Source organism: Pituophis catenifer, unplaced genomic scaffold, assembly GCF_029215685.1.
Source record: "Pituophis catenifer annectens isolate HBS135680 unplaced genomic scaffold, rPitCat1.0.hap2 SCAF_1, whole genome shotgun sequence".
Taxonomy (NCBI): domain Eukaryota; kingdom Metazoa; phylum Chordata; class Lepidosauria; order Squamata; family Colubridae; genus Pituophis; species Pituophis catenifer.
In genome coordinates this window covers 333,652,026-333,678,781 of record NW_027256881.1, presented here as the reverse complement: position 1 = coordinate 333,678,781, position 26,756 = coordinate 333,652,026, and the positions used below count along the sequence as shown (strand labels likewise).

The window sequence follows — 26,756 nt, the reverse complement described above, 5'->3', positions numbered from 1 at the left end:
TAAGTTAACCCCCGATGTCCCATATATACATTATTTACACATTAGGGAATAAGGCATTTACATCTCACAGCATCTTTGTTGTTGTTGTTGTTGTTGTTGTTGTTAGTTGCAAAGTCATGTCCGACCGATTGTGACCCCATGGACAACGTTCCTCCAGGCCTTCCTGTCCTCTACCATCCTCTGGAGTCCATTTAAGCTCACGCCTACTGCTTCAGTGACTCCATCCAGCCACCTCATTCTCTGCCGTCCCCTTCTTCTTTTGCCCTCCATCTTTCCCAGCATTAGGCTCTTCTCCCAAGAATCCTTCCTTCTCATTAGGTGGCCAAAGTATTTGAGTTTCATCTTCAGGATCTGGCCTTCTAAAGAGCAGTCAGAGTTGATCTCCTCTAGGTTTGACCGGTTTGATCGCCTTGCAGCCCAAGGGACTTGCAGGAGTCTTCTCCAGCACCAGAGTTCAAAGGCCTCCATTCTTTGACGCTCAGCCTTTCTTATGTTCCAACTTTCAGTAATGCATCAACTGCTCCTATAATGAGTTTCCATTCCTGCTTGCTGCTGGTTATCCTCATTCTTTCCTTCCTTTTCCCCAATAGAATAGACTTCTCCAGAGACCTAAGTCTTTACATAATGTGTCTGAAGTAGAACAATTTTGAGTCTGGTCATTTGTGCCTCTAAATGAGAACTCTTGAGTTGATTTGTTCAATGATTTGTTTTCATGGTGGTCCATGATATTCTCAGGAGACTTGTCCAACACCAAAGTTCGAAAGTGTCTACACTGTTCCTAAAAATAAGGGTATGATTAAGTTGAGGCCCAGCCCAATCCAACTTTGCTGAATATCCAGTCCAATCCAGACTTTGCTGAATAAAACTCTGACCACTATCAAAACCCAATTATTCCATATTTATTTTTATTGTATTTATTTATTTAATTTGTCAAGCATATATAAGATAACAAGTAAAAGTATAAACATAATTTGAATACATGAAAAGAGTAAGTAAAAAGGAACACTAGGACAGGGATGGTAGGCATGCTGGTGCACTTATGCACGCCCCTTACAGATCAGGGGTGAAATGCTCCCGGTTCAGACCAGATCGCCCGATCCTGTAGCAATGGCGGCGGGTGGTTTGGAGAACCGGTAGCAAAAATCCCTGCCCCCCCCCCACCATGCCCAGCTGAGCCGCACAATCATCAAACTCTCCTTCTTGAATGAGCCGCTCTGGTCCATGCGCCGGCTGTGCAAGCGCACACCGTTTATTTAATTCAGCGGCAGGTTGGGTGTACGCTTGCGCAGTGGGCGCATGGACCAGAGCGGCTCATTCAAGAAGGAGAGTGAGTGACTCTGATATCTTTCAGGCGCTTGCCTTCCCTGACAGCCAGCCACGGGAGAAAGGTGAGCAGTAGGAGTCGGGGAATGGTGCATTCCCCGACTCCGGGGAATGGGGCGGGTGGGCGGAGCCACGTGGCGAAGGGCGAGCAGGCAGTGGCTCCGCGGAAAGGCCGGAGTTGGGGAATGGTGCATTCTCTGACTCCGGGGAATGGGGCGGGTGGGCGGACCCGCAGGAGAAAGGTAAGGACACACCGGCAGAATAGAAATTTAATTTTTTTTCCCTCCTGGGTTCTGTGGGCGTGGCTTGGTGGGAGGGGGTCTTGTGACTGAGTGGGCGTGGCTGTGCGTGACATCGAGTTGGCCATGCCCACTCAGTCACAGGACACCCCCCACCAAGCCACGCCCACAGAACCGGTAGGGAAAAATTTTAGATTTCACCCCTGCCTTAATGCCTTTTTGGCAATGTTGTTACAGTGGGCTCTGGCACTTAGATCTTTAGAAATGAGTACTCCAAGGTCCTTGACAGAGTGAGGGTCGTCTGCTAGGTCGTGTCCATCTAATTTGTATTTTATGTTTCGATTTTTGCCAATGTGCAAGACAGAGCATTTGTTGGTTGAGATTTGAAGTTGTCACTTGTTAGACCAATCTGACACATAATCAAGGTCTTTTTGTAGGGTAGTTGCATTGTCAATGGTGTTGAATAGTTTAACATCATCAGTGAAGAGAACGCAGTTGCTTTTAATACGATCGCAAAGGTCATTTATGTAAAGTATGAAGAGTGTTGGACCTAAAACACTGTCTTGGGGAACACCACTATTAACAGATACAGGATTTGATAGAGCGCTTCCTATTTTGACCATTTGTTGTCTGTTTGACAGGGAGGCAGCTTTCCATTTATGTAGGAGTCCAGAAATGCCATAGAATTTTAGTTTTAGAAGTAATTTGTTGTGTACCACTGAATCAAAAGCTTTACAGAAGTCCATGTAAATTGCATCTATTGCTTTGCCGTAATCGAGATGTGTAGTCCATATGTTTTTGCAGTGTAGGAGTTGCAGATTACAGGATAATTTTTTTCTGAAACCAAATTGTTTGTTGGAGAGTAGGTTGTTTGTCTCTAGGTGGAGGGTAATAGATTGGTTAATGATTGATTCCATGACTTTCCAGGTGACGCAACATAAAGAGATTGGTCTGTAATTTTCAACTAGGATAGGGTCTCCCTTTTTGAAGATAGGGATGACCGTGGCTTGTGACCATTGGTGGGGCAAGGAGCTGGTACTGAAAGATTTTTCAAAAATTATGCTTAGAGGTTCTGCAATTGCAGTGGAAAGCTTTTTTAAGAAGTATTCACATAGTCCATCAGGTCCAATAGATAGAGATGGTTTCAGATTGCGTAGTGCCTTTTCAACGTTGTCTTCTGTAAAATCGATATATATAAGATCGCCGTAATCGTTGTAATTGTCTGTAGTACGACTGAGAAATATTGGGTATGTGTTGTTTCTGTTTACAAAGACTGAGCCAAAGAACGTATTAAAGAGATTGGCTTTAACAATTTCGTCAATACAGTCTTTGTTGTTTAGTCCTTTTAGGGATGGGATGGCTCTCGAGTCTTTAAGTTTGTTGTTTCCAAAATTATAGAAGGCACGGGTGGATTTTGTGTGTTACATTATTATTATATTATTATATATAGAAGTTATACTGCCTTACAACACATGCCCCCAAATAGTTAAAAATGGGTCAAAAGCATCTCCTCAGCTATAATACACTGAGTTTTGCCAGTAAACTCTGGCATTAATAACTCTCTGTATTAACAATTCCACCAAGTGTATTATGTCAGCGCATGATTTCTTTGAAAGAAACATCCTAGTTTCTGAGGTCTCATGGGTGTAAGTATATTCGAAAGTGTTGGATAACATCTGCTGAATCTCTCAGAAGACAGTCTTTGAAGTAAAAAGAAAGTATACAGAAAAGATAAGTGTATCGTGACAAATTCCAGATGTCGCCCTCATATAACTGGGTCCCCGTATATTGTACAAAGTGCCCTTTCATCTTCTCTTTCATTAGTAAAGCACAGCAAGAACACTACATGTCTTAGCTTCCTTTAGTAAAAGGGAAAAAAAAGTCAAAGAACAAGCATTGGGGAATATAATCTACTTTGAGGGTAAAGTAGAATGATGCATCGGTGCAATAAAGATAAGCAATGAGGCACCAGGGAGGAAGAAGGAAGAACTGCTCAGGAATCAGCTGAGCTCCCAGTTGGTACTGTTGAGCCCCATAAGATTTTAATAGCTCTTGTGGCCCTTAAGTCTCCAAGATCACTGTAAAATAAGTAGGTAAGTGGCCAAGTTTGGAGACCCCTGATCCAGTGGTGAAATCCAATTTTTTTTACTACCGGTTCTGTGGCCATGGCTTGGTAGGCATGGTGTGGCTTGGTGGGCGTGGCTTGGTGGGCGTGGCAGGGGAAGGATACTGCAAAATCTCCATTCCCACCCCACTCCTGGGGGAAGGATATTGCAAAATCTCCATTCTCATCCCACTCTGGGGCAAGCCAGTTCTCCGAACTGCTCAAAATTTCTGCTACTGGTTCTCCAGAACCTGTCAGAACCTGCTGGATTTCACCCCTGCTCTGATGTTGTCTATGATAACCGTGTGCTGTAACCAAAAGCCTATTCTGGGTTATTATGCGAAACCATGGTAGAGGCATTCTGCCATAATTAAAGGGTAGCAACCAAGTGCAGTTGATGGGAAAATCCACCTCCTTGCCTGTGTTTAAACAAAGGAAATACTATTTCCCCCTGAGTTGTGTCTCTGCAAACAGGAAACCCTTCCCCCCACCCAATCAGCAGGAAAAGTGAATTGTCCTTCCAAGTGTACAAAAACTTGGAAAACGATGCACCATATCCTGAGTGCTGCAGAAAAGCCATTCATTTGGTAATGACAACATAGGATTCCTGCTGATTAGAATCTCAGCGTTTTTAGATGTGTTTCCCAGGCATGGATCTGTGTTCATCATGCTTTGCCCAGGCATGATTGTAATACATTGATCTTATCTGCTTCTCTGTGTTTTTGGAAGGCTGTTAAAATATCAGCAGTAATATGCCTCTGCTGACCATCCTGAGATGCTATCCTAGTGTTGTCCCCTTTTGGAGAAGGAGAAGACTTTAAAACTGTGCTCGTGTTAGTTGCGGATACAGCCCGTAACCAGTGGTGGGTTGCCCCTGGTTCAGACCGGTTCGCAAGAACCGGTAGTAAAACCAGCGGGAGGCCCCGCCCACCGCCCCGGATGTCGTCATCAGCGATCTGCGCATGCGCAGAAGCAAGGCGCACACACGAACAAAGTGAGTGCGTGTGTGCGATCATGTTACGAACCGGTGGTAAAGGTAAGTAGAACCCACCCCTGCTCGTAACTAGTGCGCAATACAGCCACTGTACACTTACAGCCACGTAAGTCCTCCACTTACGACCACAATTGAGCCCCAAATTTATGTTGCAAAGTGAAACATTTGTTAAGTGAGTTTTGCCCCATTTTATGACCTTTCTTGCCACAGTTGTTAAGCTCTTGTTAACAACATTGTCGTTAAGAGAATCCGGCTTCCCTATTGACTTGGCTTGTCAGAAGGTCGCAAAAGGTGTCACGTGACACTGGGACACTTCAACCGTCATAAATATGAACCAGTTGCCCAAGCATCTGAATTTTGATCGCATGACCAAGGAGATGCTGCAACGGTCATAAGTGTGAAAAACGGTAATAAGTCTTTTTTTCAGTGATTTCGTAACTTCGAACGGTCACTAAATGAACTGTTGTAAGTTGAGGACTACTTGTAATCTTGTAATTAAATATTTGAACTATTTTCAATTGGTGTTTCTCAGCATAATGTCTTCCAGAAGCATGGGGACTAAACCTGACTGGGAATTCTGGAAGTTGCATGGCGGAGCAACTGGTACTAGGCTTGAAAAGATTATGCTACTCCTGAGCTAGATTCACACGTTGCTAAATCACAAGGTTGTTCCCATTTATTGCTGTATATGATTTTAGACCTGTCCTGTCTGGGCTGCAACAATCTGAATGACCACTAAAGGGCAGCAAAGTGATATAGAAACTTCTAATTTGTTGCTGTGCTGCCCTCTAATGGCAATCGATATAGAATCCTTGATGTTCTCTGAATTTGATTGTTTTCTGGCAAACATGTTATTACTCAACTAGATGCCTTTGCAACCCAGATTTTAAGACCCTACATTTTACATTGCAGATCAATGTTTTTCAGCTTTGGCAGTTTTAAAAGCTGCTGGCTGTGGGATTCTGGGAGTTGAAGTCCAGAAATCTTAACGTTGCCAAGATTGAGAAACATTGTCGTAGACAGAAAGTCAAGTTCTTGTTTAAATGAGTTTTTAATCAAGTTCTAAGTTTATGTGTATATTACCATTTTGGATTTGCAGGAACTGGAATGTGGAATAGCAACTTATGTCTCTAAACCCTTAAGGATGATCAAGCACACAACTTTCCAGTTCTCACACACAAGCCGATCAGGAATGTTTGAAGGTGTGATCCAAAATGCAGAGTTGATTCAAAGCATGCAAATCGATTTCTGCTGTTAAAGGATAACCAGCCTTTTCATATTGTTGCTGAGTCGGATAAAAGACCAACACAGCAGAGTAAAAAAAAAAAAATCTAGATTTGTATGAAAGGACTCACCTACCTTGCCTTTTCAAAAGCTTCATTGGTTGAAATTCATTTTAATGGTGTGATGCTGAATTAGACAGCTGTATACATTTAGTAAAGTATAATTTTAAAAAATCTGCAAACGAGATCCTTTCTTTTCTCCCACCCCATCTTCAACCAGAAGACTCAAGGCTGTATTCACACATGACTTGTGTAGGGTTGTATATATTTGACATAGCATGTTATGTGAATCAGGCCATAGCAGCTGCACTTAGAATTTATTTATTTATTTATTTTATTTATTGGTTCGATTTATATGCCGCCCTTCTCCGGAGACTCAGGGCAGCTTACAATGCGTTAAGCAATAGCCTTCATACTTTTGTATATACCTGCTTAGTAGGGCTTTCGCCCCCTCTCCCCAAACGGTATTCTTTTTATACAAAGTCAGCTTATTGCCCCCACAATCCGGGTCTTCATTTTACCTACCTCGAAAGGATAGAAGGCTGAGTCAACCTTGAGCCTGGTGAGATTTGAACTTGCAGTAATTGCAGGCAGCTGGTGCTACTTAACAGCACTTTAGTCTGCTGCGCCACCAAGGCGCATTAATACATTTCCATAGTTAATCATAATGTACTCAATTAAGCAGTGGTGAAATCCAAATTTTTTTACTACCGGTTCTGTGGGCGTGGCTTGGTTGGCGTGGTATGGCTTGGTGGGCGTGGCAGGTGAAGGATACTGCAAAATCTCCATTCCCCCCCACTCCAGGGGAAGGATACTGCAAAATCCTCATTCCCACCCACTCTGTGGCCAGCCAGAGGTGGTACTTCCCGGTTCTCCGAACTGCTCAAAATTTCTGCTACCGGTTCTCCAAACTGCTCAAAATTTCCGCTACCAGTTCTCCAGAACCTGTCAGAACCTGCTGGATTTCACCCCTGTAATTAAGTCACAGGTTGCATCCCACACCAAAGCATAAACTAAAAAGACAGTTAGGTTCCTATAATACACTAAGTTAAAAGATGCAATTGGACCATTTGTGATTAAATAGATATTCGTGTTAAAACACACTATGTGTTGTACTAACCCAAGCAATTATGTTTGTTCTCTAAACAACGATTGAACAATGACCCTACATGATATATGAACTTGACCAATAGAACATAAAATAGCAGATAGAATAAAAGTATAGTTGTGCATGTAACCACCTCCTTATGGGCGGTAAAATATTTAGAGAGAAACTCAGAAAGTGAAGGTAATATACAGAACAAAAAAAAATAAGTCTTAGAGAGCAGAAGAGAGGAGAGGGTAAAGAGGTAAAAAGGAATCAGTGAGTTAAGATTTATGGGAATATGTATAATTGTGTAATTGGATACATCACTACGAAACAGACGCTTCAAATGATTGAATATATATATAATTGTTTTATTGTATAATGTACTTTTTTGTTGTGCTTTGTTATATATGTTTTGTGCGTGTTTTATTTATTTGTTAATAAAGTTTATAAATTTTTAATGAAAAAAAAAAGAACATAAAATAGCAGAGTTGGAAGGGACCTTGGAGATCTTCTAGTCCAACCCTCTGCTAGAGCAGTAGACCCTTCAGACAAATGGCTGTCCAGTCTCTTCTTAAAAGCCTCCAGCACTAGGGCGCCCACAACTTCTGAAGGCAAGCTGTTCCGCTGATTAATTGTTCAGTAGATGGTTTGTTCAATTGTTTGATAGGTAATATAGTAACCACAAGGCTCCAGCCATTGAAAATTGTCATGGCTCGAGAATTCACAGCTGGTGGTTTGAAGACTTTATGTGTTTTGTATAATAATATACAAACACTGCAAAAATCTGGGTATAAAAATATATCTAAGTGCCCCATGTTGTTTTTTTCTTCATTTTTCTCTCTTTTTTCTCCTTTGTCATGATTCATGTATCAACAGAGCCCAGTCATGACTCAAACGTAGGCACAGCATCCAAACTATATTTATTTTCATGTGTTTTTTTTTTAATTTGCATTATCACCAAGTCTCAAAAGCAGAGAGTGGCCAAAGTCTTTTTATCTCTGAGAGGAGTTGTAAACAACAAATGGTAATGGAAAACTTTCTTCTGAAAGATTTTTGAGGTAAAGAGCTAGGTAAAACATTTGTAATAAGCTCAAGTATGTCCTTCTTTTTGAGGGTATTCACCCATACTATTAAACAATGGTTTGTTTAATCCTAGTTTATCACCCATGATTGCTGATTGGGTTTGCTTAATATGGAAAGTAATAAGCCATGGCTTATCAGCAGTGTCTGGATTCTAACAACATATTACTTTAATACAATAACATCTGTACTCAGTATTTTTTCTCTCAAAAATACTGGCTTGACCCCATCCTTGCAGTTTTAAATTTATAATTGGTTTTAATTGGGTTATTTTAAATTGATGGCCAAAATTATTTAATGTTTTTTAAATTGTTTTTAAATTTTATATGTTGTGTTTTTACCGTGGCGGTTCACCGCCCTGAGTCCTGTTGGAGAAGGGCAGTATACAAATTAAATAAATAATAAATAAATAATAATAATAAAAATAGATGTTTTAAGGCAGAGGTGTCAAACTCACGGCGTCACATTGTTGTCACGTGACATATCACAACTTTTCCCCCTTCGCTAAACTGGGGGTGGAGGTGGCCGCACATGACACATCTGGCCCGCAACCCACGAGTTTGATACCCCTGTTTTAAGAGCTGAAGAGCTGGAAGAGCCAGGTGATAATGTAGAACAGTATTTCTGAACCTTGTCAACTTAAGATGTGCGGATTTCAACTCCCACAATTGCTCTGCCAGCAAGCTGGGAATTCTGGGAGTTGGTCTACACAACTTGTCAAAGTTGAGAAACACTAATCTAATCCAACCCTCTGCAATATGCAGGAAAATCATTTAAGCCACCCATAACAGATGGCGGTCCAGCTTCTTTTTAAAAACCTACAGAGACAGAGAACACTGTTGTGGCCCGTCAGCGGCCTGTGCGGATTGTAGCTGATTCTGACAGTGAGGAGGCTGGTGTGGTGTTGCGCCAGCAGCTTGTGCAGCTGGCACCCAAGTCAGACAATGAGGAGGCTGGAGAAGATGTGGTGCCAGAGGCGGGGATTCAGCCTGGGCCTTCAGAACCTCCAGAAGCTCCTTTAAGTGAAGAGGACGAAGAGGAGGAGCCTCTTCTCGATGCACGGGCACGGAGAGCTGCCAAAAAGCAGGAGTGGCTCCTCAGGAGGAAGTCTCCTCGAGAGTAAGGCTTGGGGCTAATTGGCCACTCCCTTAGCCTATTTAAGGAGGAACGCCGACTGAAGCAAGTTGTAGGGAACATCTTTAATTCATTCTCCTTCACGTCTGTATCTCTGCAAATTGTTTCTGGGCTTTCTGCCAACCTTAGTAAGATTGTGATTACTTTATCTTTGTTTTCTTGTAGGCTGTTAAGGAAGTTTATTAAGAGCCTTTGTTTGGAAAAGACTGAGTTATTTTAGTAAATTTAAGTTTTGTACAAACTTCGTGTGTGCTGTGTTCTTAGGGGTCCGTAGCTGGGGCAGAACAAACACATACCATGTTTTCCTGAAAATAAGACCCTGTCTTAATTTTTTTGAACCCTGAAATAAGTGCTTGGCCTTATTGCCATGTACTCAAAAACCCAATTGGGCTTATTTATTTATTTATTTATTTATTTATTGGTTCAATTTATATGCCGCACTTCTCCGGAGACTCAAGGCGGCTTACAATGCATTAAGCAATAGCCTTCATACTTTTGTATATACCTGCTTAGTAGGGCTTTCGGCCCCCCCAAGCGGTGTTCTTTTTTATACAAAGTCAGCTTATTGCCCCCACAAACCGGGTCCTCATTTTACCTACCTCGAAAGGATGGAAGGCTGAGTCAACCTTGAGCCTGGTGAGATTCGAACTCGCAGTAATTGCAGGCAGCTGGTGCTAATTAACAGCACTTTAGTCTGCTGCGCTACCAAGGCTCTCTTTATTATCAGAGGATGTCTTATTTTGTGGGAAACAGGGTATATAGATAGACCTCAACTTACAACAGTTTGTTTAGTGACCGTCTGAAATTATAACTGCAGTGAAAAAAGAGACTTATGACCATTGCAGCATCCTCATGGTCACATGATCAAAATTCAGATGCTTGCCAACTGACTGATATTTATGATGGTTGTTGCGGTGTCCTGGGGTCATGAGATCACCCATTTGCAACCTTGTGGCAAGCGAAATCAATGGGCAAACCAGTTTCATTTAACAACCATATTACTAACTTAACAATTGCAGTGATTCATTTAACAACGGTGGCAAGAAAGGTCGTAAACTGGGGCAATACTCACTTAACAAAGGTCTCGCTTAACAACAGAAATGTTGGGCTCAATTGTGGTTGTAAATTGAGGATTACCTGTAATGATATGTGGAAAATGATTTTAGGAGATTGATGGAAGACTTATAGATTGCACAATAGTCTGATAAATGAAGGCTGAGTCCCCAAAAGGAATGAGGGTATGGCAAACATCTCATGAGAGACCCTCCCTGATTTCTTGGACTATAAAAGTGAGGGGGGAAGAGATGTGCTTACAGGTTTGCTAGATTATGTTAATGTACAGAATGTGCATTAATTATCAATGTACCAATAAAGAGTGTTAGTAATTCTGGATGTGCTTCTTGTCTGGACTACTTTGCAAAGTTGGCAACCCTAGACCTCCCTAAGTACCAGTAGACTGTTCCGCACTGTATTAAGACTATGTTTATACAACACAAATTTCCTGCACAGTGCAAGGATGATCTGCAAAGTCCCTTCTAACCTGCAGTTTTATAAACACATTGTTTTCCATGAGATAAGGCTGACTCAGTCTATTTTCATAGATTGAGTCAGATGTGTGATTTGCACAACACCTTGGACCATAAACCACCACCAAGGCCGAGTCCGTTCAGTAAACTCAGTAAACTCAAATGTACTTGGTGTCAGTGCTGGGACGCACTGGGACTACCCTCAGCCCGCCAGTTGACCAAACTGTTCGTGAAACACATCTACCGCCTACACAGAGTACCCAGAAGAATCATCTCCGATCGAGGTGTCCAGTTTACAGCGAAATTCTGGAGGGAATTCCTCCGATCCATAGGATCCTCCCAAGGCCTCAGCTCAGCATTTCACCCGAGCACCAATGGGGGGGGCGGAGAGATTAAATGCCATGATAGAGCAGTACCTGAGGTGCTACATTGACTACCAACAATCGAACTGGGCGGACCTCCTATCCTTTGCGGAGGTCGCATATAACAATGCTGTCCACAGTAGCACAGGACTAACCCCATTTAAGATAGTGAGCGGTATGGATTTTGTCCCCATGCCAGAGTACCCAAGGGAACCCCCTTCCTCAGTTAGCTTGACCGATTCATTGAATTGAAATGAATTCAATTCAAATGAATTGAAATTCATTTATTTTGAGATAGCATCGAAGCCTGACACTTGGCTGAATTTGTGAACACAAGTCCAGCAACTGAAGTTTACAAGCATTGTTACAAGTCTACTGAATTAATCAACTTGGCTGAGCTCATGCAACACAACACTGCCTTTGCATAACACAGAAACTTCCCAAGCATACTTTAGCCCAGGGTGTTCTGGAAACCCAGCCTGGGTGATTAATTTATGGTTTTGTGCTGTTGAAAGCTAAGAAATTGCGCTGTTAGCATGGTGAAGCTTATCAAGCAGAGAGTGCCACGAACAAGCAAACCATCATTTAGCCCAGCATGTTAGACAAATGTAGCAGGAGTAACCCCCAGTTGTTAACCAGAATCTCTCTGCTGCTTCAATATAGAGCTGCTGAAAAACACTCCCAGGTGAACAGCTTCCAATACCTGCTTTCTCGGCTGCAAATTATGAGACAGATGCTTCTCCTGTTAAAATTTGAAAGGGTGGAGTTGCTGGCACAATTAAACTGGAGCCTTGCCCGAAGCCTTGCCCTACCTTTAAGCAGGGAACAGGCAGCTGTAGCTTGCCAAGCTCTTCAAGATAAAACAGCAAGAACTGTAGTTCGGCAACATCGGAAGGAAAGACAGTCCAAAACATCATGCAGTTCAGGTTTTTTTGGCTTCAGAAGCTTTGGGAATTTAGCTGCTAGGGTTGTAAACCATGATTGATGGGTTTGGGTGGAGGCTCCATAATGGATTATTGAATAAGCCCTGGTTAAGTAAATCAAGTATGGTAGGTGGATAGAAATACAGGCAGTCCTTGACTTGCAACCATTTGTTTAGTGACTGCGCAAAGTTACAACACTGAAAAAGTGACTTGCAATTGGTTCTTGCACTTATGGTCACTGCAGCATCCCCATGGTCAGGTAATGAAAATTCAGGTGCTTGGCAACTGGCATGTAATTACAATAGATGTAGATTCCCAGAGTTATGTGATCGCTGTGATGGGGCAGACTTTAGCAGTACTGCAGGGTAATTCTGCCGACTGCCAGCAGTTCGATTCTCATCGGCTCAAGGTTGACTCAGCCTTCCATTCTTCTGAAGTCAGTAAAACGAGGACCCAGATTGTTGGGGGCAACATGCCGATTCTGTAAACCGCTTAGAGAGGACTGTAAAGCACTATGAAGCGGTATATAAGTCTCTAAGTTGCTATTGCTATTGCCATTTGTGACTTCCGACAACCAAAGTTAGCGGGGGAAGCCGGATTTGCTCAACAGCTGAATGATTCACTTAAGAATGGTGGCAAAAAAGTTTGTAAAATCCAGTGTGATTCACTTAATAGCATCTTTGTTTAGCAAATGAAATTCTAGTTCATCTTGTGATCATAAATCAGGATTATCCGTGTAGCATTGTGATTGCTACCAGGACTGCTTTTGTGCTCAGTCATGGGGTTTAAATTTCATTGAAGCTTAAAAGGTAAAGGCTGTGTTTTGTGATTTTCATAATTTGACTCATATTGAGTCAATATGATGTTTGGTGTTTTGCTTATCATGTTGTCATGAACATAAGATTTTTCTCAGCTGCTCTGCTCTCACAGAAACTGCCTGAATTACAAAAGGAAATGTTATAGGGCGCACTTTTTTCACATCCCCATACAAAACCACCTCTCCAGGGGTGAAATCTAAAATTTGTTACTAGTGGGTGTGCTTGGTGGTGGGGTAATGTGACTGGGTGGGCGTGGCCAACTTTTTTTTTTTTTTAACTTTTAAAAGCGTTTTTTCTACAACCTCTTTAGCCGAAGAGGTTTATTTATTTTATTTGATTTCAGGTTGCAGAAAAAAATGCTTTTAGAAGCCTCTGACGATCAGGCAACTCAGCTGGGATCGTCAGAGGCTTTTAAAAGCATTTTTTCTCTACAACCCTCTACAACCCTTTGGCCGAAGAGGTTGTAGAAAAAATGTTTTTAAAAGCCTCTGACGATCCCAGCTGAGCCACGCGATCATCAGAGGCTTTTTTTTTTTCTTTTAAAAGCATTTTTTCGGCTGAAGAGGTTGTAGAAAAAATGCTTTTAAAAGTAAAAAAAACCAGCCTCTGATGATCGCACAGCTCAGCTGGGCATGGGGGGGGGGCGGAGGGATTTTTGCTACCGGTTCTCCGAACCACCCACCGCCATTGCTACCGGATCCGGCGATCCGGTCCGAACTGGGAGCATTTCATCCCTGAACCTCTCTGCTGTTTGTGGGAGCTGTCAAAAAAAAAAAATCACATTGGCCACTGCAACTACACAACGCAAACCGTGCCTCCTTTTTTATGGCACAGGTGAAAAGAGATGGGACTTCATATACCTACAACAAGCAACTTTATTTCTTAAAAATATATCCCTGCATACCTTTCTGTTGGTTTGCTTAATTTTGGATCCCACAGGAAAACAAACCCCCACAAATGTACACGTGTTTTTGCTTTTGAAGCCCTTTTATTTAAATTCAAATATTGCAGGTTCACATTTTGTCCATCAGTCCTACCACTATTTCTAAGATAAGACAGCATGCGTTCTGCGTTGGCTTCTCTGCCAGAGAAATGTTTGTACTGTAGCTCAATCTATGTCATTACAGAAGAGCAGATCCAGTTTTTTTTTATTTAAAAGAAAGAACATTGATTATTAAAATAGAGGGAAGCTGGGTTAAAAATACAGGCTTTTAAGAGATTTAAATACCTTCATTCACAAAATGCACCCCTGGGCAAGTCAAAATGCCAGAGACTATTCATACAGAAACATTGTCCACAGTCAAAAGCTTTGTGGCATCCTGAAAGTCTAAATTTTCTAATACAAGGGTGTGCAAATTAGAGCTATCTCTACTTCTTGACCGACACATCAGCTGGAAAGCAATAGTATTTGTAGCTCAGGGTTGAACTGTAGGGTCCTTGGTGCTCCCTGAGCTTGGTGGGGTTTTTTGCAGAGGTTTCATTACCCTACTAAGTAACATCATCCATGCTAGGCAGCATGGATAGTGTTACCTAATACGGTAATGAAACATTCATTTCTGCTAAGAAAGCCAGCATGGCAAAGAAATCATGATTTCTTTTTTTCCCCAGCATATAAAAAAATTAAGGCAACTATCCAATGTCTGAAAAAGCAATGATGTTTAAATATATTAGTCCCTAAGTATCTAGTCCCTAAGACCTTTATGTAGTATGCAGGTACCTAGACTTAAAAGCTTTATTTTGGTCATGGTCCCTTGATCCGTTGTATAGCAGCAGGAAAACAAAAAAGGAATATTAAGCCCTATCAAACTGAGGAGGGGCCAGAGGAGAAAAATAGGATTTGACTTCTGAAGGCTTTTTTTCAAGCTCCTAGTCCTCTATAGGTTAGATACCCCCATCCTTGCAACATGAAATCTCTACATCCCTATGGATGTAGCTTGAGTAACAGTGACCCTTGCAGAATCATATCTTAAAAATGATGAAGACAGATTTCTACACATTGTTAGTTTTCCAGTATAAAAAACAGTAAAAAAAAATTCTAATCCAGCATCACCCCTGTGACATCAACAAGTAGCTAGCTTCTGAAAAAGTGGTCAATCATTTACTTGCAGAAAGGCGAACAGATTCGATATAACTATCAGACAATGGAGAGAGGTTTCATCTGGGTTCAAACTCCTTTTTGTAACAGTAGATCAAGAATGAATTAAACCAATGTTTCTCAAGCATAGCAACTTTAAGATGTCTGGACTTCAACTCCCAGAATTCCCCAGCCAGTTTAGCAACTTTAAGATGTCTGGACTTCAACTCCCAGAATTCCACAGCCAGTTTAGCAACTTGGCTGGCTGGGGAATTCTGGGAGTTGAAGTCCAGACATCTTAAAGTTGCCACGGTTGAGAAACGGTGAATTAAATCACAAAATTCTTTGAAACTTAAGTGCCATAAGTAAAAAAAATATGATCCTAACTAGCATCTACTTTCTACACTTCATCACCTTGGATTAAAAATCTGATACAGATTCCAAAGAGGGAGGGAATGAAGGTGAGAATGAAAACATGCCAAGGGTCTACACAGAATTATGGAAATATTCTGGAAAGAAAAGCATTAGTTTGCTCACTAAACTAGTTTAAGGTAATCAGGGTTATCCAACCTTGGCCATTTTAAGACTTGTGGACTTCAACTCCCAGAATTCCCCAGTCATGGAATTCCTCATGTAGACTGGAGAATTCTGGGAGTTGAAGTCCATGAATCTTAAAAGTGGCCAAGGTTGGACACCTTTAAAAGTAATGAAGCTTCTACTCTCTGTTGGGCAAATTATCAATCCTCCCCCCCAAAAGAATATTTCAGTTTTATACCTTTCACGCCATTTCCCTCCAGTCTAGATTATTAGGCTGCAATTTATGGATTTCCCAAGTAGCACAGGATTTTTCAGTTGAGCTGGCTGAGAACTGAGGGGTATCATATCCCCAATAGTGATCAAGCTGGTGAAGGTAGCAAATCCATTTCTCTTTAATAGCATAGAAATGTTTATCAAAGAAGATTTCGGTGCTTGAATTAAAAACCTATCAATATCCATTACATGATTCTGTTACGGCCACGAAGGTCTCAAATTTACCTTTGCAATCAAATTGCAGGGCTGCAAATCCAGAAAGCAGTTGGATCGCAGCAAAAATTAAGTTTCCAGCATGTGAGCTGTTGTCTGGATCACTGGTGAAATCCAAATTTTTTTACTACCGGTTCTGTGGGCGTGACGTGGTTTGGTGGGCATGGCTTGGTGGGCATGGCAGGGGATGGATACTGCAAAATCTCCATTCCCTCCCCATTCCTGGGGGAAGGATATTGCAAAATCTCCATTCCCACCCCACTCTGGGACCAGCCAGAGGTGATATTTGCCGGTTCTCCGAACTACTCAAAATTTCCGCCAGAACCTGCTGGATTTCACCCTTGGTCTGGATTTATGTAGCCTAGATGTGGTCACCTAAAATACATAAAGGGCATCAGAGTAATTCCCCTTGAGCGCTTGGAAGAAAGAATAAACTTTCCACCTATTTCCGGAAGACCAAGATTGTTGGGGCCAATATGCTGACTCTGTAAACTGGTTAGAGCAGGGGTGTCAAACTCACAGCCTACGGGCTGCATCTGGCCCACGGGGTGCTTAGATCTGGCCCATGGGGCTGCCCTGGGAACAGCGAAGGACCAGCCCGTGGTACCTCTGCTGGCGAAAACGGAGCTCGGGAGGACCGCGAGTGGCCCTCCAGAGCTCCATTTTTCCTGGCAGAGGGATGCAGGAGGCTGTCACAGCCAGAAACGGAGATCGGGAGCCCATTTTCACTGGTAGAGCACTTGGGCCACCACAGGCGCCCCCGACACGAGTGATGTCAAACTGGCCACACCCACCCCAGCCCCCCGGGGTCAAACACAACCCTGATGTGGCCCTCAATGAAATCGAGTTTGACACCCCTGGCTTAGAGGGCTGTAAAAGCCCTGTGAAGCGGTATATAATTCTAAGTGCTATTGCTATTATGGAGGTGGGGAAATGAAAGTACCTTATCTCAGCTCTTGTTATTGGTCCATCCAGCCTGGTATCAACCCATTCTGATTGGTTGGAAATTAAAACAGGAAAAATTCTGTGCAGAGGTGAATGGGAAGTGAGGAAAACATCTGGTTGTTGGGAAGGTGGTTTTATTTTTCCTTCAACGCCTCCTGATGTTATTTGGAAGAAGCAGGCTAAGGCTCCAGGTGAGGTGGGGCATTACAGTTAGTCCTCGACTTACAACGGTTCATTTAGTGACTGTTCAAAGTCACAGCAGCACTGAAAAATGTGTTTTATGCCCGTTTTTCACACTTATCACCACTGTGGCATCGCCATGGTCGCGTGATCAAATTTGCACGCTTGGCAATTGGCTCATATTTATGAAGGTTGCAATGTCTCGGGGTCACGTGATCACCTTTTACTGACAAGCGAAGTCAACGCAGAAACCCGATTCACTTTACAATTGTGTTACTAACTTAACAACTGTGGTGATTTACTTAACAATGGTGGCCAGAAAGGTCGTGAAATGGGGCAAAATTCAGTAAATAACAATCTCATTTAGCAACAGAAATGTTGGGCTCAGTTATGGTCATAAGTCGAGGACTACCAGTATACAAACCCCACCAATTCCAACCACATCAAATTTCACTAGGGTAATGCAAGCTATACAAGCCAGATGTAGGAGCATTGGGAAGATTCCCGTGACCTCTGGCTTGTTCGACAAACCATAGTTTTAAAAAAATTCTAGCTCGGCATTGCGACCAACTACAATTGTAAAATATGATTTTCAGGTTTTGGAAATGGTTTCCTTTTTCTGGACATACCAGGTTCAATTTGGCAACCCTCTTCATCTGCACACGTATAATTTAAATAAATCGTTCAGGATAGTGTGGATTTTTTTTTTTTTTGGAAGTGTGAAATCAATACAGCAATCTTTATTCTTTCCAGTTTCTAGAGGTAAGTTTGGGCATCAGGGAAAGTTCGCACGTTCTTTGTCTAACCCTTGTAACATTAAAGATCAGCTTTACTCTCTTTCTAAAAAAAAAGGATAAACACTTTTGTGTGTTCCTATCCTTGAGGGGTAGAAGGGAAATGCAGCTTGGACAACTCTTTTTTTTTTCTTTTGAAAAAAAATAAAAATACATACATTGCAGAATTGCTGGACTTTGCCAGGAATTGCCCAGCGATGGTTTGGGAAAAGAACAGAAAACAGGGCAAGGGAAAGAATACATCCAGTTCACTGGTCCTCCTGATAATAATAATAGTTGGCTGAGTTCTGATCCTCAATGGGGGCTGCGTTGCTCGCCACCCCAGCGTTGCCTTGGGGGCAATACTTGGGGTCGTAGATTTGGCGGCCCAAACCGAACACCTGCCCGCTCTGGTTGGCACCCTGATTAGAGCCCATTTGGAGGGACATGGAGCTGTCATCGCATTTGTCTGTGCCCAGCTTGGAATCATAGATGTGCCGGCGGGTTCCTGGAGCCGTCATGCCCACCTGAATGGGAAGAGAAAATAGATAATGTTTATTGTTGTTTTCCTATATTCGCAATAGCAATAGCACTTAAGATTTATATACCGCTTTACAGTTCTTTTACAACCCTCTCTAAGCGATTTACAGAGTCAGCGTATTTCCCCCAACAATTTGGGTCCTCATTTTACCCACCACGGAAGGATGGAAGGCTGAGTCAACCTTCAGCCTGGTGAGATTTGAACTGCCAAATTGCAGGCAGCCGGTAGTCAGCAGAAGTACCCTGCAGTACTGCACTCTAACCACTGCGCCACCATGGTTCATGGCACACATTGAAATGAAATTCCGATGCACCACTCTCAAAAGAAGGAACGCCCCCCCCCCCACCAAACAATGTCACCGTCCCACGGATAACTATAGTATAATAATATAATAGCAGCAGAATCCAAAAATGTCACATTATACCAAAATCTATATATGTAAATTTTAATCACAGTCCATTTTGACTACATAGCGGTAAAAAGAACCTTGAGAGTTAACAAGATAGATACTATATGGCAGGGGTCTCCAACCTTGGCAACTTTAAGATTTGTGGACTTCAACTCCCAGAATTCTGGAAGTTGAAGTCCACAAGTCTTAAAGTTGCCAAGGTTGGAGACCCCTGCTATATGGTATAAAGCTATTACAGAATCTAATTGTTCAAATTCAAATCTTTATTGTCAGTGCACACAATGAGATTGGTTGAGCTCCCTCAGTGCACCCCCCAACACATCAATCAATCAATCAATCAATCAATCAATCAATCAATCAATGGGGTGGATTAATGAAATTAACGGAATGTTTATCACAGTAAAGGTAAAAGGTATAACTGGAAACAACTAAAACAATTAAATAAAAGCATCTAATATAGCTAATTGTAATGGTTGACACAAAAAATATGTCACAGCTATGGGAGATCTTTCATCAAGGGGACAGAAACCTGGATTGTATTTTATTTGGAACAGAAATGGCTGGCTTATCTGTAGTGCAAAGCCGTAATATGGTTCACTTTTGGCTTACAAGTGAACTATCTGAGGGAAAAGATTGCGGTTTGTCATTAGTGATTGGAAACATGGCTGATTAGTCTATAAATTCTTGCCTGATTGATGTTTGGAGTCAGATACCATGCTTATTTCTGGCAGGTTTTCATGTCTTCCCCAATTGTCCTAGTTAGTGTCAGCAGAAATGAAGAAAACGAAGAATTGACCCAATAAATTGTAAATAGTTTGCTAATTTGAAAAAGAAACATTGAGTTTGTATATTGAACCAAGCCAAAACATGGTCTCTAAACCTTGGATTAGGACTCATTGCAAATGTGTGAGTTTACCTGACTGGCTCATCCAACAAACCATAATTAAATCATGGCCTATTGCATGAAATGACCAAGCTGAGATATTGTCGAGGATTACCAAAAGGGGGTAATTTACTGATGCTGTATCTCTGCGGTAAGCATGGATCCTGTAAATAAACCAGTATATCTTGGGGAAAACCTCTTTTGGCTTGGAAGACTGAAAGTATAAGAGTTTTAAAAAGCTAAAGCAAAGCAAAAAGTTTAAACAAAGATTTAAACACTTTGTAAGAGTTCTTACCTGGCTAGCACACTTATTGGTACCCATCTGCAAACTGATGGTGGAATGATCCATTGGAGGTAGTATCTGGTTCTTGGGATCATAGAGATGCCTCCTGGTTCCATAGGCGGTCATTCCTGACTGGCTAGCGCACTTGTTGGTGCCCATCTGAAGAGAAATAGCAGCTTGATTAAGCCTTAACAGAATAACAGAGTTGGATGGGACCTTGGAGGTCTTCTAGTCCAACCCCCTGCTTAGGCAGGAAACTCTACACCACTTCAAACAAATGTTTATTCAATCTCTTCTTTAAAACTTCCAGTGTTGGAGCATTCACAACTTCTGGAGGCAAGTTGTTCCATCGATTAATTGTTCTAACTGTCAGGAAATTTCTCCTTAGTTCTAGTTTGCTTCTCTCCTTGATTAGTTTCCACCCATTGCTTCTTGTCTTGCCCTCAGGTGCTTTGAAGAATAGTTTGACTCCCTCTTCTTTGTGGCAGCCCCTGAGATATTGGAACACTGCTATCATGTCTCCCCTAGTCCTTCTTTTCATTAAACTAGACATATCCAATTCCAGCAACCATTCTTTATATATTTTAGCCTCCAGACCCCTAATCATCTTTGTTTCTCTTCTCTGCACTCTTTCTAAAGCAGGGCTGTCAAACTCCCAGACCTCAGGCTGGATGCGTCACACGCTGGCCACGCCCATGCCCAGTTTAGCAAAGGAGAAAAAAGTTCTGACATGTCTTGTGATGCCACCATGACGACGTGAATTTGACACTGTCCTAAAGTCTCTTTTTACATCATAGCAACCAAAACTGGATGCAGTATTCCAAGTGTGGCCTTACCAAGGCATTATAAAGTGGTATTAACACTTCACGTGATCTTGATTCTATCCCTCTGTTAATGCAGCCTAGAACTGTGTTGGCTTTTTTTGGCAACAAAGTTTACTATGCCTGATACACTACATCTACAGTAGACGTCAGGATGTCTATGATCCACTTGGCTCATAGATGTCTACATGAGGAAGACAAGGGTTGAAATGTGCATCATCCTGCAAACTCTTCTGCCCCTTATATTCTTCCGTGTGAAAGAGCAGAGCTTGTGCAATGATGCCATGACACATGTTTCTTCATTCTGGTGTCATCTAGCTTAGGAATGGACATCTATGACCAGTTTTTCAAGCTGCTAAAATTGTTTCTCTTCTTCTACAACCTGTTCCTTCTTCTTCATTAGTGCTCAGCAAATCTTTGGACATGTATACTATGTTTCCCCGAAAATAAGACCAGGTCTTATATTAATTTTTGCTCCAAAAGATGCATTATGGCTTATTTTCTGGTTAGATTTTATTTGGGGGGAAATACGGTACTAGATACACCCATCTAGCTGACAATCTTAACTGGGGCTTATTTGGGGGGGGGTTAGGGCTTATATTACGAGCATCCTGAAAAATCATGCTAGGACATATTTTCTTGTTGGGTCCTATTTTCGGGGAAACAGGGTAGTATTAAATAAACAAGGATGCACTTGGTTTTAAGGAATTGCAAATGGGCACTACATTTTGCATGCTCTTCAAAGGACTGTTTTGCCTTCAAAACTGAGGTGCTTCACAGCCTTACTAAACAATGGGGAAAAATTGACAAAGAAAGCATTTTTACCATAGAAGAAGTTCCCAAAACCAGGATTTCCTGATTGCACAGTTTAGTCTTTTGGCCATGTGCTACACCCTCTTAGATCTCCCATGGTTTCAAAATCAAGAGCCACAAAGTCACCAAACTTACCTGTAGACCGATGACACAGTGTCCAGCCTTGAGTTTTTCATCATTAAAGGCTCTCTCCTGTTTCTCCGAATATTTCACTCCGATATCCATCCCACTTTCAATGCCTTTTGTTTTCGCCTGCAAGAAAAGGTAAGAAACCCGAATTATTCCTGCACAAAAGTTTCAGGTCCTTCCCAATAATTCCATAGTTCTCACAATTAAGAACAATCCTAAATTTTAACTACCGGTACATAAAGCAGATTGAATTCCATACTCTGGTGACTGTTCCTGTCAACTCTTTACTAAACTGCTTTGTGAAATAGCACAGAATGCTGGAGAACAGAAACACAACTCTGGATAAATCGTTGATAGTCGTTGTAAAACTAGCGTTCTTCAGGGGAGATCCCCACACTCAGGGATATCTGAAAGGGAGGGAGGTCATAAAGACAAGATGGCTAGATCAAAGAGCCAACGATACAGGAAGTCTACTTTTATTGGAAGTGGCTTTAATGACTGAATCTTGTCAGTCTTATTGTGCTGTATTCCACCCCCCGACCCCCTCTTATACACATGTGAATTAGGGAGGTGTCTGTCTGAGCTATTTATGCATGCTTTCTATTTGTTTTGGACTTAAAACAAGATAAAGGTTTTCCCTTTATCACTTTGGTAATGAATCTGGCCCATCTCTAACAAAGTCATCTTTCTTACCCTCCATCAGTGGTGAAATCTAAAATTTGTTATTACCGGTTCTGTGGGTGTGGCTTGGTGATGGTGGTGGTAATGTGACTGGGTGGGTGTGGCCAATTTTTTTTTTAACTTTTAAAACCATTTTTTCTACAACCTCTTCGGCAAAGAGGTTGTAAAAAAATGCTTTCAAAAGGCCCTGACGATCCCAGCTGAGTTGCCTGATCGTCAGAGGCATTTAAAAGAAAAAAAGCCTCTGCCGATCAGGCAACTCAGCTGGGATCATCAGAGCCTTTTGTAAGCATTTTTTCTACAACCTCTTCAGAGGTTGTAGAAAAAATGCTTTTAAAAGCCTTTGATAATCCCAGCTGAGCCACGCAATCATCAAAGGCTTTTTTTTTTGCTTTTAAAAGCCGAAGAGGTTGTAGAAAAAATGCTTTTAAAAGTTAAAAAAAAAAAGCCTCTGATGATTGTGCAGCTCTAGGCATTGGGGGGGGGGGAGGGCAGGGATTTTTGCTACCGGTTCTCCGAACCACCCGCCTCCATCGCTACCGGATCAGGCGATCCGGTCCGAACCGGGAGCATTTCACCCCTGCCCTCCATAATAACTTTCCAAAAAGAAGAACTGGAAACCAAATTTGGTGTGAGAGAATGTGGCAAAAGAAAGAACGAGTCTGAAAATAGGGCAGGCACAGCCAATGGCTGTGGAGAAGACATCCATTAAAAGAATTCCCCAATGTATTCCTAGGAGAGAAGCAGTATACCAATTTTCCTGGTCATGTGACCCAGAATAGAGCCCTTTAAAAAAAAAATGTTACCCCTTACAATGGCTCATTTGGGGTTGAGGTTCGGCATACACCTTCTCTGTCTCCTAAATTTAGTCTCAGGTGGCTGCAAGGGGGGGGGGGAGAAAACAATGGGCTACATTTGGAAAAATGAATTGGAATATAGAAGGAGTTAATAGCAATAGCACTTAGACTTATATACTGCTTCATAGTGCTTTACAGCCGTCTCTAAGCAGTTTACAGAGTCAGCATATTGCCCAGGGGTGAAATCCAGCAGATTCTGACAGGTTCTAGAGAACCGGTAGCAGAAATTTTGAGTAGTTCGGAGAACCGGCAAATGCCACCTCTGGCTGGAACCAGAGTGGGGAGTGAATGGAGATTTTGCATCATCCTTCCCCCAGGAGTGGGGAGGGAATGGGGATTTTGCAATATCCTTCCCCTGCCATGCCCACCAAGCCACGCCCATAGAACCGGTAGTAAAAAAATTTGTATTTCACCACTGATATTGCCCCTAACAATCTGGGTCCTCATTTTACCCACCTCGGAAGGACGAAAGGCTGAGTCAACCTTGAGCCCGGTGAGAGTCGAACTGCCAAATTGCAGACAGCCGGCAGTCAGCAGAAGTAGCCTGCAGTACTGCATTCTAACCACTGCGCCACCACGGCTCATTAAGCCTCCTCTCCTCTTGACATGCCCTTGTCTTGATGCATCCACACAATTACTATTACAAACTTGGCGTTCTGCCCACACGGTATTCAAATTCCATCACTGATAATGACAACAGCAGCCTCAACAGGCAGGCCAGTCACTTTATGTACACCTGCAGAGTTAAGATGGAGAACTGGCAGTTTGTCCTCCACAGAGACAAGAGGATCTTTTCACTCACCATGCCCGCCAGAGCAAGGAGCGACACCTGCACTTGAGTCATATTTCCACTCTCGTAGAGATCGTTGGCCTCAAACAGATCGACAGGCTTCAAACCATAACTAAGTAGGGACTTGATGAAGTTGGAGAGGTTCTCCAGCTGTTGGAAGAGAGGGGACAGTTTTCTTGGATGAGAAGCGGAACATTTCCAAAAAACCAAGAAAGTTTAGTTGCTTTTCGGAAAGGGGACAGCATAGACCGGGTGTCAGCAACCTGCAGCTCCAGAGCCAAATGTGGCTCTTTGGGCCCTCTGCTGTGGCTCCGTCGGGTGATCCCACCAGTGGCTGGCCCCGCCCCTTGCCCTCCCCTCCCAGTCACTCCTCGCCTGGACTGAGAAGGTAAGGGCGATGACGGGGGATGGAGAAGCGGCCGGGGCAGAGAAAGAGAGATACAGAGAGAGGGGGAGAGAGGTAGAGAGATACAGGGGGCGGGGAGGGAAAGAGAGAGATGTCAAAAGGGTTTTGTGGTTCCTGGTGTTTTTTAACCGGTTCTCTGCCCTAGTGATCGGCTGGGTAGGCGTGGCTAGGGGGTGGATGGGTCATGTGACTGGTAAAAGTGAGTGACATTGAGTTGGCGACGCCCACCCAGGTTTTGTGGCTCCCAATGTTTTCTTTTCTGTGGGTAACGGGTCCAAATGGCTCTTTGAGTGTTTTAAGGTTGCAGGTCCCTGGCACAGACAAACGAAAATACTTATTTGCATAACATGTAATTCAACTTTGGAATTAGCTACACCACAAAAATTCAAGGAAATCATAAGAGATAATGGCTGTTAGCCTTGACGATAGAAGAACTGCCTCTGAAGGCCATCTGCTGGGAGATAATGGATGTCCTTGGATAGTTGATGGTTCACTGTGAAAACAGACCGCTGGACTAGTCCTTATGTTGTTTGAAATTCATTCGTCCATAGCTTTGTGGTCAGTTGCAATAGCAACAGCATTTAGACTTATATACTGCACAACACTACAATGTAAGCACTGTTTGCACATTGGCTCCAACAATCTGGGGCCTCATTTTTACCAACCTCGGAAAAGATGGAAGGCTGAGTCAACCTTAAGCCCCATCAGGATTGAGCTCCAGGCTGTGGATAGAGTTTGCCCGCAATAGTGTATTTTAACCACTGTGCCACTAGGGCTCCTAATGTGCAACCAATGTGCGTAACACACACACACACACACACCCGGTTCCCCCCTCCAAAACCACAATGCAGTTGCTCTTTATATGAGCCACAGTGGCGCAGTGGTTAGAGTAGAGTACTGCAGTCTACTTCCTCTGACTGCCGGCTGCCTGCAATTTGGCAGTTCAAATTTCACCAGGCTCAAGGTTGGCTCAGCCTTCCATCCTTCCAAGGTGGGTAAAATGAGGACCCAGTTTGTTGGGGGCAATATGCTGACTCTGTAAACTGCTTAAGAGAGGTCTGTAAAGCACTATAAAGCAGTATATAAATTTAAGTGCTAATGCTATATATGCAGAATTGCTCAGGCAACTCTTGGTAGCTGTAAGAAAGTAGGAAAGAATCCTCTAAAAATATGGGAAATCAAGGTGGATAAAAATCAATGATTTTTTTTAAAAAATAAAAAAAAATCTGATTTTTTGATTTAAATCAGATTTTTTTTATTTAAATCGGATTTTTTTGATTTTTATCGAATTTCTTTTAATAAAAAAATTTTGGGCTAAAAATCTATCGTAAGATAGTTTTCTATTTAAGATACATAAATAATTTAGTTTATTCAGCATGAAATGGAGCTTAGTTATGTAGCAGGAGGCTGTATTTTCTGCAACACTGGGACTATCGGTGAGTCAACAGCGGGTCAAAGGGGTAGCAGAGATGACAGTTGCTCTTTAAAAATTATGATTTAAATCGAGTTGATTTAAATCAAGCCTTTTTACTAGGGATTTAAATCATGATTTAAATCGTGATTTAAATCAACTCGATTTAAATCAAATCCACCCTGTGGGAAATGGTCCAGATGACAGGGAGAACTTCTGTCTGCAAGCAGAATCCGGATGCATGGATCCTGATGGGGTCGTCTCTTCAGCCCAGCATAATGTAAGGTGTGCAACATGTCAGTCGCCAGGGGTAATGGTTTGAATTACACCATAGAACAGGGGTCTTCAAACTTGGCAGCTTTAAGACTTGTGGACTCCAACTCCCAGAATTCTCCAGCCAGCATAGCTGGCTGGAGAATTCTGGGAGTTGAAGTCCACAAGTCTTAAAGCTGCCAAGTTTGAAGATCTCTGCCATAGAGTTTCCAAATTAGGGCAAGTTAAAAACCTTGGCTGTGTCAATTTGCTACTTCTGAATATGCAGGGTGAACCCTGCCTACTTTTTTTTTTTCAGGCAACTACCCCAAAGGAAACAAATAAGGATTAACCACTGGGTAAAACGAGGTTTAGAGTTCAGTGGCTGTTATCGCAACCTTCTCTGACCTGGCACCCCCAGAATTGTTGAAAGCATTCCCAACAGCAACATTCCCTTAGCGGTTCTGCAGTCCCAAAACAAAACAGCACACCTGTTTGGAGAAAGCCGCTGTATCACCTTCCACTAAAGCTGATCTCACTCAACAAAACAAATAGTCAAAAACAAATGTCTAGCTCGGCGGAAATGCCCATTAAAAAAAAAAAAAACCC

At 42.4% G+C, this 26,756-nt stretch overlaps 1 protein-coding gene across 1 annotated transcript in view; it reads right to left on the bottom strand.

The window, feature by feature from the left end:
* Positions 1-15,623: 15,623 nt before the first annotated feature.
* Positions 15,624-26,756, bottom strand: part of CNN2 (calponin 2) — a 38,519-nt gene continuing 27,386 nt past the window's right edge. Inside the window, exons 4-7 of the mRNA XM_070931776.1 lie at positions 24,091-24,228; positions 21,757-21,873; positions 20,000-20,146; positions 15,624-18,398 (exon numbers count right to left, since the gene is read on the bottom strand). Of these exons, the coding sequence (XP_070787877.1) occupies positions 18,141-18,398; positions 20,000-20,146; positions 21,757-21,873; positions 24,091-24,228 (660 nt within the window). The 3' untranslated portion in view covers positions 15,624-18,140. The remainder of the gene's footprint in view (positions 18,399-19,999; positions 20,147-21,756; positions 21,874-24,090; positions 24,229-26,756) is intronic.